Source organism: Notolepis coatsorum, assembly GCF_963971535.1.
Source record: "Notolepis coatsorum genome assembly, chromosome: 3".
In the NCBI taxonomy this organism is placed as follows: domain Eukaryota; kingdom Metazoa; phylum Chordata; class Actinopteri; order Aulopiformes; family Paralepididae; genus Notolepis; species Notolepis coatsorum.
Genome location: NC_140167.1, coordinates 49768832 through 49782696, shown reverse-complemented (window position 1 = coordinate 49782696; position 13865 = coordinate 49768832). Strand labels below are relative to the sequence as shown.

At 42.5% G+C, this 13865-nt stretch overlaps 1 protein-coding gene across 1 annotated transcript in view; it reads left to right on the top strand.

The window, feature by feature from the left end:
- The window catches only part of fancm (FA complementation group M), a 122156-nt gene extending 108407 nt beyond the window's left edge, over window positions 1-13749 (top strand). Inside the window, exons 20-25 of the mRNA XM_084311196.1 lie at window positions 1449-1555; window positions 4175-4683; window positions 4802-4895; window positions 8286-8652; window positions 11675-11969; window positions 13165-13749. Of these exons, the coding sequence (XP_084167322.1) occupies window positions 1449-1555; window positions 4175-4683; window positions 4802-4895; window positions 8286-8652; window positions 11675-11969; window positions 13165-13288 (1496 nt within the window). The 3' untranslated portion in view covers window positions 13289-13749. The remainder of the gene's footprint in view (window positions 1-1448; window positions 1556-4174; window positions 4684-4801; window positions 4896-8285; window positions 8653-11674; window positions 11970-13164) is intronic.
- Window positions 13750-13865: the final 116 nt, after the last annotated feature.

Here is a 13865-nt window from a genome sequence, read left to right as displayed (position 1 = left end):
CAGTATTTGGAATGGCGATCAGATAATTGGATTATTTCTTTTTCATTACATCAGAGACCAGGTAAGGACTCTATATATAAAATCTTGCGTTGATTTCTTTCTACCCCGATCGAAGCTGTCTGTGTGTGTGTATGTGGCTGTTTACCGTTGAGTGCAGGTGGGGAGTGCCGCGCTACGAGGGCCATTTCATGTATGCACGAAAAAGGATAATAATGATAATCTAGCGTTGATTTCAGGAAGATTCGATAATCAGGCGAAAAATTACAATGTGTATTTTAGTGTATTCCACTAAAGGGCTATTATCGCGTCTTTTCCTGGGATTACTAAGAATCACCAAAACTATACTCATATTCAAAACGGTATAAAACGGAAATGTACGGATGAAAAAACAATCTGTTTTATGCATGTTGACTGGAAGCAACTCACTGACAATCGACGGGTGTATTAGACCCATAGCTATAATATAAGATATATTTTAAGCACTCGCAAATCTCGCAGTCTCCCCATTGATTAAAGCGATGGCGTTCTAACGCCCCCTGGCTCATTAAGCGATGGCGCTGAATGAGTTAAGGCTGATTTATGCTAGTGCACTTGACAGAAATTACCGGTACACATTTTCTAAAGAACAAAAGTGTTGCTGAAAATGTTTCTTTCATTTTGCACAGAATTATGTTATGGTATGGACACTAGCTGTCAGTTGTCCCTAAGAATACCAATCGACTATGAATACGCTGAAATGAGGCAAATCCAATTTAAATTAGAATATTCATTATAGAATGTACATATTATTGCCACATCAAAGCAGGCATAACCTGCTTAAGATGAACAAGCATTGTAATTGCTATTATTATGGGTCGTACCCATGATATTTTCAAATTCATATATTTTTCAAATGAAATTTAGCCTTGGTAGACACTGCCTTTCAGTGCCATTTTATTTCCCCATGCAATAACTAAAACATGTTGCTATATACTACCAAATCTATCAAACAGACCCTACTTGGTTAGAAAACGAACTAGCAAACTAGATTGTGTTTTTATTTAACTATACGTCCTGGAGTACGGTGCTAATTGTTTTAGCATTTTCCATCACATACATGAAACAATTAGCATTGCTTTTGCTTTGCTACACTTTTGAGCTACTTATCAACTCGAGGAGAACCATGCTAATACACTCTAGTCTTGATATGGTGTTAGTGGAGGGGATACTAAGGATGGCTCCAGTGTGACATCAAGCCATGATTTCAGGCCAAAAAAATTACTTTTCTAACATTTATAATAATAATAATAATAATGTGTTTAGAAACAAATCTCTGAATTTGCTTTACCCGGACTTTAAAGGAATTGACTAATGTAGCAGTTGATATAACTTTTGTAGTGGAACAGCGTAGCGATCCTTTCCCTCGTCACACAACTCGTCTGCACTTTGTTTGTCCCTCTCCCTGCCAGACTCTGAGATGAGGGGTGTGTACATGAAGTCAGTGAGAAGCCCTGCGGTGGCTGGCAGGTTCAAAATGGTCTACAAACAGCATCACAACATGGACATCTTCTCACAGGTACTGTACAGAACCAAAGCGCACGCATCAGAACAAGCAAATGCCAGGCGCTAGAACAGAAAAACACTTGTAAAATTATGGTAGTCCGCACGATCCTCATTTCTGTTTGAATGACCAAAAGACCAAATCTATTGGTGATAAGCAACAAGTCATTGTTGTTGTTGTGTTTTTGCACTGTATTGACTTGCTTTCCATCTTGAATGATTGATTGATTGATTGATTGATTGATTGATTGATTGATTGATTGATTGATTGAAAACTTTATTAACAGATTGCAGAATGGGTACAATACAATACGGCTCAATACAAACAACTACTAAGAGGATGCAGACCAGAAAAATACTTTCGGCTTGTTTACATCAGGGTCCTCCATTTTCAATTCATAAAGACATTTATGACATACAAGACATACAAATATACAGTACTGTGTAAGAAAAAGAGATATATATATATAAATATATACATCCGAAGGGGAGGAAAAAACTGTACAATGCATGCTACTGAGTTAGTCTTCTATTCATTTACACATCACTTCCTGTGTGGCAGATGCTTTTCCCGGTAACGTCCTACCAGACAAAACAGCCGATAACGGCAAATGTAAAAAGCATTCATGAGCTGTGTATAGGTTGAATCACTCATGAGCTGTGTATAGGTTGAATCACTATTGTGTTATATCATTCATGAGCTGTGTATAGGTTGAATCACTCATGAGCTGTGTATAGGTTGAATCACTCATGAGCTGTGTATAGGTTGAATCACTATTGTGTTATATCATTCATGAGCTGTGTATAGGTTGAATCACCCATGAGCTGTGTATAGGTTGAATCACTATTGTGTTATATCATTCATGAGCTGTGTATAGGTTGAATCACTATTGTGTTATATCAATTGTCGATAAAGAGTGGTAAAATAGATATGTATTTTATATGAACAATTTTAAGATTACTACTTTAAAGTGTGTTTTAGTCTTTATTGTAATCTTCCCATGGCATGGCACTCTATTTTTACAATTGACATTAAAGGAAAACTCCAACGTTTTGGGAAATTAGCTTATTTAACATCTTCCCTGGAGTTAGACAAGAAGATACATACCTTTTTTGTCTCTGTGCGTGCATTTAGCTTTGGGAACAGTCGCTCCGTTAGCGTAGCTTAGCTTCATCACTGGAAGTGGGGGAGGACAGTAGCCTGACGTTCCCTTACAGTGTATACAGTCACCAAATACACTCCAAATACAACTCCAAAACGTTCATGTAAACATGTTGTGACCTGTGTATTCACCACATGGAGAAATAAAAAATTATTGAATTAGACGATTACGTTTTATAAGCAAATATACTCAGAACTATTTTTTGCCTAACCACTCCTCTGGGCGCAGTGATTTCAGTGCTACCTGCTAGAGGGAGGCAGTCGGCCAGTGTTTACCAATGCTTAGTGACATACTTACTTGACTGCTGCTAATCATGTCCGACTTTGAAAGAGAAGAATCCTCAAAGGATGATGAATACTTCGGGACAAACAAAGATATTTGCTTATAAAACGTAATTGTCTAATTCAATTATTTTTTATTTCTCCACGTGGTGAATAATAATAAATAATAATTTAGGACCTGCTCAGAGGTCATCAATCGGCACACATGCAGATGCATGAATGCTATTCGTCTCTGCGATTAACCCATCCCATCGTCCTTCCCCCCCAAGGGCAGCCGGGAGCAGACAGGCACAACGTGAGCCGCGCCAGGGGACCAATCCAAGTGCTCCTGTCCGTCTTCGTCAAGGACGCCACAGCGTTAGCGATCTTGTTGTTGTGCATGTTTTTCCATTGGGTTTATCTTATCGAGGAGGAAACCCTTGCGAGCACGGGGAGAACATGCAAACTCCACACAGAAAGGCCTGGGAAATACCCCACCTGGTCCCAAGCGGGAATCGAACCCTGGACCTTCTTGCTGTGAGGCGACAGTGTTTGACCACTACACCGTGCCGCATGGTCACACAGGTCACAACATGTTTACATGAACGTTTTGGAGTTGTATTTGGAGTGTATTTGGTGACTGTATACACTGTAAGGGAACGTCAGGCTACTGTCCTCCCCCACTTCCAGTGATGAAGCTAAGCTACGCTAACGGAGCGACTGTTCCCAAAGCTAAATGCACGCACAGAGACAAAAAAGGTATGTATCTTCTTGTCTAACTCCAGGGAAGATGTTAAATAAGCTAATTTCCCAAAATGTTGGAGTTTTCCTTTAAGTAATAACCGTGCTACATGCCCTGGTCTCATTGACACATTTAAATATGTATTGCAGAGCTCCTTATAGGAAGAGTGGTTTCTGTGGTTTCTGTGAATTTGGTCCCTGATGAGTACTTCTGTAGTAATAATAATAAAAAAATATATAAAATAATTGCCAAGGTAACTTAGTCTAGCGTAGTCTACAGTGTGTGGACTCTATCTTCATGTTTTTTTTTGTTTTTGTTTTTTATCACCTGGTATTTACATGTTTGGATGTGTGTATCTTCAGTAAAGTAATAACCTTAATCTGACAGTGGACAAAAACATCATGTCTATTTAGTAAAGGACCCAAGCTCCAACTTTTCTCCCTGACCCTGATCCTAACGTTTGACCTCAGGTGCCTGAGATGGATGAGACATATGCAGAGGACAGCTTCGTGGTGGGCAGTGATGCAGAGGAGCTGGGGAGCAGTGAAGAGGAAGGTGGTGATATTAGTGAAGGCACATTCGCCATCATCCCCGAGGACTCGTACTTGGACGGGAGGAAGCAGTACGCCACAAGACGCAGAGCTTTCATCCATCGAGCCAGGGCAAAAGCTGGGGCCGGACCCCGGACAGAGCAGGCAGGGCCCCAGCCTGATGCCAGGGTTAAAACCAAGTGCTCCCGCATCATCCGAATGGAGGACTCCAGTGAGGAGGAGACAGAAGAGGGAGATAGAGGGAAGAGGCCGAGAACCGAAAGGGGTATTGGTGCCCCCTCCAGGCCAGCGGTGGTACAGCAGGACGTGAGGCCCAGCAAGCCTCCGCAGCTGCAGAGCCTCTCTTCTGTTTCCACCATAGCAACCAAGGTCTCCGCGCTGAGCAGGGTGAAAAAGGGGCCAGCTAATGAGGAGCAGCAAGAGGAGAGGTAATGATGCTGACAATCTCACACACTCACACACACACACACACGCACACGCACACAGCCACAGCCACACACAGCCACATACTAGTTAATTATTTGCATTATTTGCTCTGTCCTGCAGGTGTCGCCAAAGGTTCCAGAATCAGGCTCTTCTGTCAGACCAGTTGGACTTTGAGGAGTCTGAGTCCCTTTTAACCTCCTGGAAACCACCACAGGTAGCGACAACAGATAAGACAGGTGCATGTATCTGGTGGTTTTGGTCTACAGTGTATTGTAGCTAGAGCCCAACCCATACTGGATTTTTAGGGCCAGGGCCGATACAGATATTGGGGAGTAAAATATTCCGATATCGATATATCGGCCGATATTCTTCATATATATAAATAGTATATAATAATAATAATAATAATAATAATAATAATAATAATAATAATAATAATAATAATAATAATAATAATAATAATAATAATAATATAAAAGGTGTGAGACAGAATTCAATTATATTTGAGCTGAAACCAAACTAGTTTGCATGTTCTATTCTATATTCTATTCTAAATAGCTTAATCTTCACTAATGATTCATTTATCTTTATATTTAGGTAATAGGTAGGTATAGAAAAATAAGAACGTAATGAGTGAGGTCACTGGCAAAACGTCTGATCTCCTCTCTACTAACTTTAAACCACATATCTATTAAGCTAGCTATAAGATTCATGCAGACAGTGCTGCTGAGAGTATTATGACTGAGTTATATGTAAACAATGGAGTTGTAGCATGCTCTGCTGGGCAAACTCTGATGACATAATCTCTAAATTACCCCAAGCATTTTTCTCTGCATTATGTTCTTTAAAAAAAGTTTTAATATCTGCACATATTGGCCTATTAACTCATTGACCGCCACGCTCTTTACCCATCTTTACTCAATGGCGCCAGCGTTATTGACCATTTTAGCAATGTTTGCGGACCCATCGTGTGTTCTGTATTATAGCTATGTAGACAATAGTATGGCTCATTTGACAGGCATTGTTCATAGTGCAACACTGACTAACAAGTTAATTTCTACATACTGTAGTTTGTGCGCTATTCCATGCTAAACATCGCCCCTTTCCAAAATAATCCAGTCTTTTTTCATAAATCGCGAGATATGACGTGTTATATGCATTATGCCCAAATCGTTCGGGTTGCTCGCCTGAAACTCCAAATACTTCCAAATCAAAGGTATATACCATGTACATATCTTCACAAAATCATCATGGGGGTTGTTTTAACTCGAAATTGCGATCGTTACCAAAAGCATGTTTTAGGTCCGGTAAAATACGACACTGTGATCGGTACAAAACACGTTTTAGGTTCGGTAAAATAGACATAGAATAGACCTTACCTAGGGCGGCTACGTGGCGTAGTGGGCAAGGCGCTCGCCACAAAATGCTGGAGACGCTGGGCTCGTCAGTTCGAGCCCAGCGCTCCACATTTGCTTTCAGTTTAGCTGGTCGTCCATACTAATACACATTGGCCGTATTAGGGGGTGGGAAACTGATGGGTGGGGATCTGGCGTTGTGGACAGCGACTCCTACAGGTCGGTTGGTGCGCCTGCGCAGTAGAATCAGGAAGTGTCGGGGGCAGCGTGAGCCTCCCACGCGTTACTCCTCGCCACTGAGGGATCGAGCTGCGCAGGTGAAAAGATGCGACTGCTGTTACCTCAAGTACCGGAGGGGACTTGTGCTATGTATGACTTAGTCCACATTGCAGACGGCTTGTGGGAGGCAAGAAACAGCGTCCGTGACAGGGGAGGGTTGAATTGCATGATACGAAATTGGGATGGGAGAAAATATATAGAAAAATTGGAGAAAAAGTGGATAAAAAAAAAAAAATAGACCTTACCTTAGCCAGAAGGTACTCCAAAAAGAATAATCCCAGTGATCCCATCGCGATCGCGATTACTTGTGTATATGTGTATACTCGTGTATACGGGAAATAGGTTTGAGGCGATAAAATCTCTGAGCAATCGCTCTGTCCTGATTCCCTCTGAGGGGGAGGAGTTATTGCCAAAAAAAAAGTGGCCCCACACTAAACTATCCCAGTTCAAAGGGTAGGCGATACTGCCACCTGGCAGGATTCTATCGTCATTGCAATTTTAACGTAGGCAGATGTGCCAGGGAGACCCAGGGAGCTCCGGCCAAGTGTTTAGAACAGGGATCAAAGGAAAAAGATCAAAGGATAAAAACCTGAGAAAATTCGGGTTTGGCGCTCAACCGTTGGCGACAAAACCCGACTTTTCTCGGGTTTGGCGGGCAAAGAGTTAATCAGTCTGGCTCTAATTGTAGTGCCTACCAGAGGGGAGAAGTTGGATTATAGTTGGATTCCTATCCGAGCTCTGGGGGGTCATCGAAGAGAAGCCAGCTATTCTTGGTTCTTGCTCCACAATAGTGGAACGAACTTCTTCAATCAATATCTTTTACTAGCATGCACTTTTCCACAAAATAATCTTCCTTGCCTATATAACTACCTACTATAGTAATATTTCTCTACTACTATGCACTCAACACTGACCCAAGTTTCAACACTGTTTGATGAACATTGTTTCTCAGCTGAAAGAGTTGTACCCTTCCTGCTGACTTGTTGTACAGAACTTGTAAGTCGCTTTGGATAACTTGTCAAGACTAAATATCAAGATTCAATAGGTTTATTCGTCACATACATACACAAGACATATAGTGAAATGAAGGTGGCCATGCCCGCCTTGATTGTGCAAAAAATACAAATAATAATAGAATAAAATTGAATAGATAATCAAATAGAATAAAATTAAATAGATAAAAAGTACTAAGATACAATACAATTCTGGGCGGCTGGGTAGCGCAGCGGACTAAGCGCCTGCCTACCACCACAGAGACTCTGGGATCGAATCAAGCTGTCAGCGGTACCTACGGCTTGGTCGGTCGTCCATACTAACACAATTGGCAGTGTTAGCAGGTGGGAAGCCGGTGGGGTATGGTCCTTGTAAACAGCCGCTGGTCGTTGTAAACAGCAACTCCTACTGGTCGGTCGGGGCGCCTGCAGAGCAGGGAAGGGAACTGGGGGAGATAGTGTGATCCTCCCACGCGTTACACTCCCCCGGTGAGAGTCCTCGCTGTCAGGTGAAAAGAAGCGGCTGGCTGACTCCACATGTAATCGGAGGAAGACATGTGGTAGTCTTCTCCCTCCCCAGAGCGACAGTAGGGGGCAGAAGCGTGCAACGACCAGGAAGGGAATTGGCATAACGACTAAATTGGGATGGGAGAAAAATATGGAAAAAAGGGGGAGAAAAAGTAGATAAAAAAAAATACAATACAATTCTAAGCTTACGAATTAAAAGGTAATGGGTCCTATGTACACTACTATACAATATCCTATACAATATACAGTTATACTATGTGTTTAAAGTGAACTGTAGTGTGTGTGTGTATGTGTGCCTGTGTGTGGAGGGATCAGTGTTCTGATGGCCTGGGGGAAGAAGCGGAGTCTGAGTCTCTCTGTTCTTGCTGCATGTATGCGTAGGCATTACATGCAAATGTAAATGTATAAGTCACACTATCCACATTCTAGTGTGTTTTCTTTGTTCTCCAGGCACCATCCTCCTCTTCCTCATCCTCCGCCACAGTACAGCAGCCTCAGAAGGCCGTCGGTCAGGCTCCGTCCCTAGGCGGATCCCCCACCCGCTCTGGGCCCGTTTCCGTCTTAGTGGACAGTCGCTGTATCAGTGCCGGGTCAGAGGTCGTGACCTGCCTGCGTCATCGCCACGCCGTCACCGCCCACGTCTGCTCGCTGGACGGACCCCACTTCGTCATCAGCAACCGCATGGCGGTGGAGAGGCTGAGCCAATCGGATTTGGCCGCGATGCAGAACCGGAAGCGGCTGGCTGAGAGGGTGAACGGCATGCAGGCCCTGTTTGAGCGTGTCTGTTTGATAGCAGAGAAGGACCGTGTTAAGCCAGGTCAGCGAGCCAAATTAATTATTGACTTATACATGTATTCATTTATTCATACAGTCTTTAAGAAATGCAGTGTTTATTTTATTTGAATTAAATATTTTGACCAAACCTTTTAGATTAGATTCAAATGTATTGTCATCATACAGCACAAGTACAGTACAATGAAAATAAGTGTTTGGCATCCAACCAGAGTGCAATATACAATGTACAGGTGATTAAACTGGGTATAACATAATATAAATTAGTACTACTGAGTGTTGTGCTAATCAGATTTATGTACAGAGTTGTAATATTAATAAAATAGAACAGATAAAAAATATGCGATTAATTTGCGATTAATCACGATTAACTATGGACAATCATGCGATTAATCAGATTAAATATTTTAATAGATTGACAGCCTTAATATATGTATATATATATATATATATATATATATATATATATGCTGTAAATAGATAAATGTATATACAGTACTATCATACAAAGTTATATGGGTAGACTATAGTATGAGGTAGGTAGTTTTTTTTTTTTTATCCACTTTTTCTCCCATTTTTCTATATTTTCTCCCATCCCAATTTCGTATCATCCAATTCAACCCTCCCCTGTCACGAACGCTGTTTCTTGCCTCCCACAAGCCGGCTGCAATGTGGACTAAGTCATACATAGCACAAGTCCCCTCCGGTACTTGAGGTAACAGCAGTCGCATCTTTTCACCTGCGCAGCTCGATCTCTCAGTGGCGAGGAGTAACGCGTGGGAGGCTCACGCTGCCCCCGACACTTCCTGATTCTACTGCGCAGGCGCACCAACCGACCTGTAGGAGTCGCTGTCCACAACGCCCGATCCCCACCAATCAGTTTCCCACCCCCTAATACGGCCAATGTGTATTAGTACGGACGACCAGCTAAACTGAAAGCAATGTGGAGCGCTGGGCTCGAACATGCGAGCCCAGCGTCTCCGCATTTGTGGCTAGCGCCTTGCCCACTACGCCACGTAGCCGCCCCAGTATGAGGTAGGTAGTTAAGAATATTATGGTTACAATGTAGGGCAGTGAAAGTAGGTAGGTATAAATTGAATATAGGCAACAGAGTTCAAAGTTGTACAGTATGGGTAACAGAGCCTAGGGTGTAGGCAATGGAGTCAGAGTTCACAATTATCAATTATTAATTGATATTGAAATCACGATTATTAAACATGATTACTCATTGATCTGAGATCATCATGCCTTTCTTCTTCACCAAAGGCTGCCTTTCTGTGATCTTCTACAAGTTACCAAAGATGTTTCAAAATAACACAAGCTGAAACTACTGTTTGGGCTTAGGGGGGGGGGGGGGGGCTGAGCGCACCGCTATGAAGGAAGGCTGCGCTGCATTTACAACACAAGACAAAATGAGAGCAAGATGGCATGCGGCACAATAATCGTTTTATCTCGTCTTCATGATCGTAATTGGAACTGAAACTCGATTAATCGCCCAGCCCTAGTACAACCTGTGAAATATGGTGCCTTTGAATATGTATCATGCTTTACATTTACCAATAGAGGGTATTGTAATGACTAGGTAGTGTCAGGGGTAAGAGCAGAATGGATATGATGTTCCAAACGATCCTCTTCAAAGCCCTGTGTGTCGCAGCCTCTTTTATAGAATGCTCTGTTAATGTTCCAGGAATAAGGTCCATGTTGAATAATCATTAATCTGGATGAACAAACCGCCGTGCTTTTTCACTACACAAAAGACAAGTAAATAGTCTGTGAGATAAGAAAATCTAATCGCAATCCATGGGGTTCTCATGACGTCTTTTGTCACAGAGTATGTAACCTCGTTCCCAGTTTTATCTCCGTGAGATAAAGCCTGGTAAAGAACTACTGCCGAAAGTGTCTATGCCATGGGGTAGAATTTCCGGTGTATGTACTTCCCCTGGAAGCTGCCTCTGAACGGACCAAACTTTTCCCGAATCCTGTCAGCAAACACGCTAGAACGTCTCGTCATGTAGTAAATTATTCAGGCAAAGGTGTTGCAGTGGCTTAAACGAGGAAATATTGTGCACTTCACACGTTTATATAATTGTTTTGTCGAAACCGGAAAGCCTGGAGCCTGTACTTCCTGTACTTCCGTTTAGACATTTTAGGAGGCATATCTTTACCAGCCTACACAGTATTGCACTGTGCCACAGCTCATTGGCCACGGTTATCATGTATTTATAATCACCTGCTATTTGATTTCTGTGCAGTGGTAGAGTGCTACACATGCTGCTCTAAAATGTGGCGAAGGTTTGGTATTACCACTCCTGGTTTTTAATAACATGTGATACCAATTAATCACATTCGCTGTTGATACATTTTATATATATCTTATTTTATAGAATTGACCGTGCCTTGAGAGGATTCAGTGGAGGAGGCATATGAAAGGGAAAAGCTTAGATATGCAGACTTGGCAGCAGAAGCGAGGATGGAATGCTAGGGTTTGTCTGGTGGAAGTAGGATGCAGAGGATTTATCATTATTGGGAGAGTTGGGGATTAGTGGGCGGAGTTTGCAAAAAGCGGTAAATGAGATGTCAGAAGAAACATTGAAAGGCAGTCAGTGGATTTGGTTGAGGATAAATAATGTCAGCTGGGGGCCAAAGTAAACAAAGGGTAAGAGTATTCCTTTTCTTCTCTGTTGCTGTTTCATGTGTAATATTGTAGGAATTATATTTTTGACATAGGATAACATAGGGAGGTTTGGCGTGTGGACTGTGGGCCTAACTTGACGAAACACCAGTGAAGGGAGGTGCCCACTTGATAACCCTGATGATATGCTGGCTCTCACTGCCTATCTATCTACATGCTGGGTTGTGACGGCCATTGGGTTTCGTCATTGAGCGTTTATCCTTATCATTAGGGCACAAGTATCTTGTGTTTTATTATAAAAAGTATTTTGGTGTTTAAGTGCACATAGCATCTATGTGGCCTCTTCCAACATAGCAACTAGTAGAGAAGTAGACATGCCAGATGTAACAGGCCTGTACTCATCACGCTCTCCTAGGCGAGACGTCGCGGCCATTCCAGAGGACACGTTACTACGACAGCACGGTGACGGCGCTGGTGCACGCAGGGGTGCGCCTGCTGTGGAGCGACGGCCCAGAGGAGAGCGCCGCCCTGCTGGCAGACCTGGCCCGGCTGGAGCAACGGAAAGGCCAGGGCATCGCCGTGCCCGTGGAGGTCAAAGGGCAGCACAGGCAGCAGGCGCTGCAGTTCTACATGACCCTGCCCAGTGTTGGCTACGTCCACGCCCTCAACATGACCCACAGCTTCAGGTCCGTGGCCCACCTCGTCAACAGGTAAAGGAACGTCTCTGGAAGGGAAGCGACACCGGAAAATAAAAGTGCATCTGATTTTACAGCCTTGGGGGAAACAGCTGTGTGGATATTTACAGGTTCTGACATCTACCTTTCAGGAGTTCAGGGTGCATCAATTCTCAGGCAATATTTTTGAAAGGTTGAAAACAGGATTGATAACATCATTTAGTAGTGAATCCTAAAATGGGAAACCAGAACTTATAGTGCTAAAACATATGTGTATATGTCTGCCTCTCCTAAATGAGATGTGTGTTGTTGATTTTTCTTTTAAATATGTTGAACCATAGTTTAGAATCAACATTATTATTTGTGTAAACAGTGATGCAGTGGTTAGCACTGTTGTCTCACAGCAAGAAGGTCCTGGGTTCTCCCCGTGTTTGCATGAGTTTATCAAAATACATGCATGCTAGATCCTGCCAGTTCCCTTGACCAAGGTTCTGGCGTTACAACTAGAGTTGGTCCCCAAGCGCTGCACAATTTGGCCAGATATGTATGTCAGCAAACGTATATCGACTGCTGATTGTGATTTTAGCAATCTGTCCGATGAACAAAACTGGGCAGATGTTGAACAGTCAATGATTTGTCTAGCTGTGTTCATTCTTGTGTTGTTTTTTCACCATGCAGGTTTTGTTTAGGCACTTGCACGACATTGAAATAGACGGCAGAAAAGGAAATAAAGATGGATAATTTTCCATTTTACAGTGTTTCATGTCGTACAAACAGAGGAAATCATGTTGGATCACAGAGGAAATTTGCTTTTATATATACAGACCATATCATATGTCAGTTGTTGGCCATAACAGAACATTTATTATCGGTATTATGTGTCTTATCAAAGTGATCATAACGACACGTCCTTGATAGTTCCTGTTAGCTTGGGGAATGTGGCACTGTCTGTGTGTGATGCCCTCAATGTGAGTTTATAGATTATGTTCCATTTGCTCATTCCTTCAGCATGTAGCTTGAAACATAACACCTTGACTTTTAACATCAAAATTAGGACTGGGCCACTGACTTCCCAAATCTATTTGATTTAGATTCCAATTCCGATGCAATATGGATTCGGTTAGGGATATTTCAATTGAGACACCAATTTTGCCTGTCTCCATCTCCTCGTCCTCTCCTGTTTATAGCCGATCCCTCATTATCCCTCTCCTCTCACACCCTCCCCCTGCAGCTCCGTGGAGGCCATCCAGAAGGGAGGATGTGTGAGTCGCTCCAGAGCGGAAGAGATCTACCGCTGTCTGCGCTACTCCTGCGACTCCTTCCTGATGACGACGGCCGTATCCAAGAACACCTAGAGAGAGACTCTGGGGGGATTCTACTGAAACACGTCTTAATTTCTTTCTCCCTTTCATTCCTTTGAGTTTTTTTTTCTTCTTTTATTGTGACATTTGACTTTAGCTTTTTACCCTGCCCTCTCTCCATCGTCAGTCCTTTACCTCGTTCTCTGTATCCCTCTGGTGCTTCCATAGAGATAATCACCCAGGATCATGTTTCTACTGGAGAACTCTGATCATTCAAGAGGAGAGATTTGATATCATGCTAATCAGCGCCAGCCGCTCCATTCACTGGACTTTATCTGAGGCCTTGCATCCGTTTCTCAATTGAGCACCGATCTAAGTTCTAGCACAATAAGTATAGACTTGTTTGGGTGGCACCAGTCCTAGTCAGATAATGTTAAGGCAATACCGTGATATTTTTGTTGAAATAATGTATTAATGCTTGTTTCCATATTTTGTAAAATAAAAAAAGGACCAAATGTGTGCCATAGAATGTGTAAATAAAACAGCCATTATTTATACTAAATTGTTGTGAAATTTGTTCTGCCACTTTGTTTAGCTGTACTGTGGTCACTGCACACATGCAATATCTAGA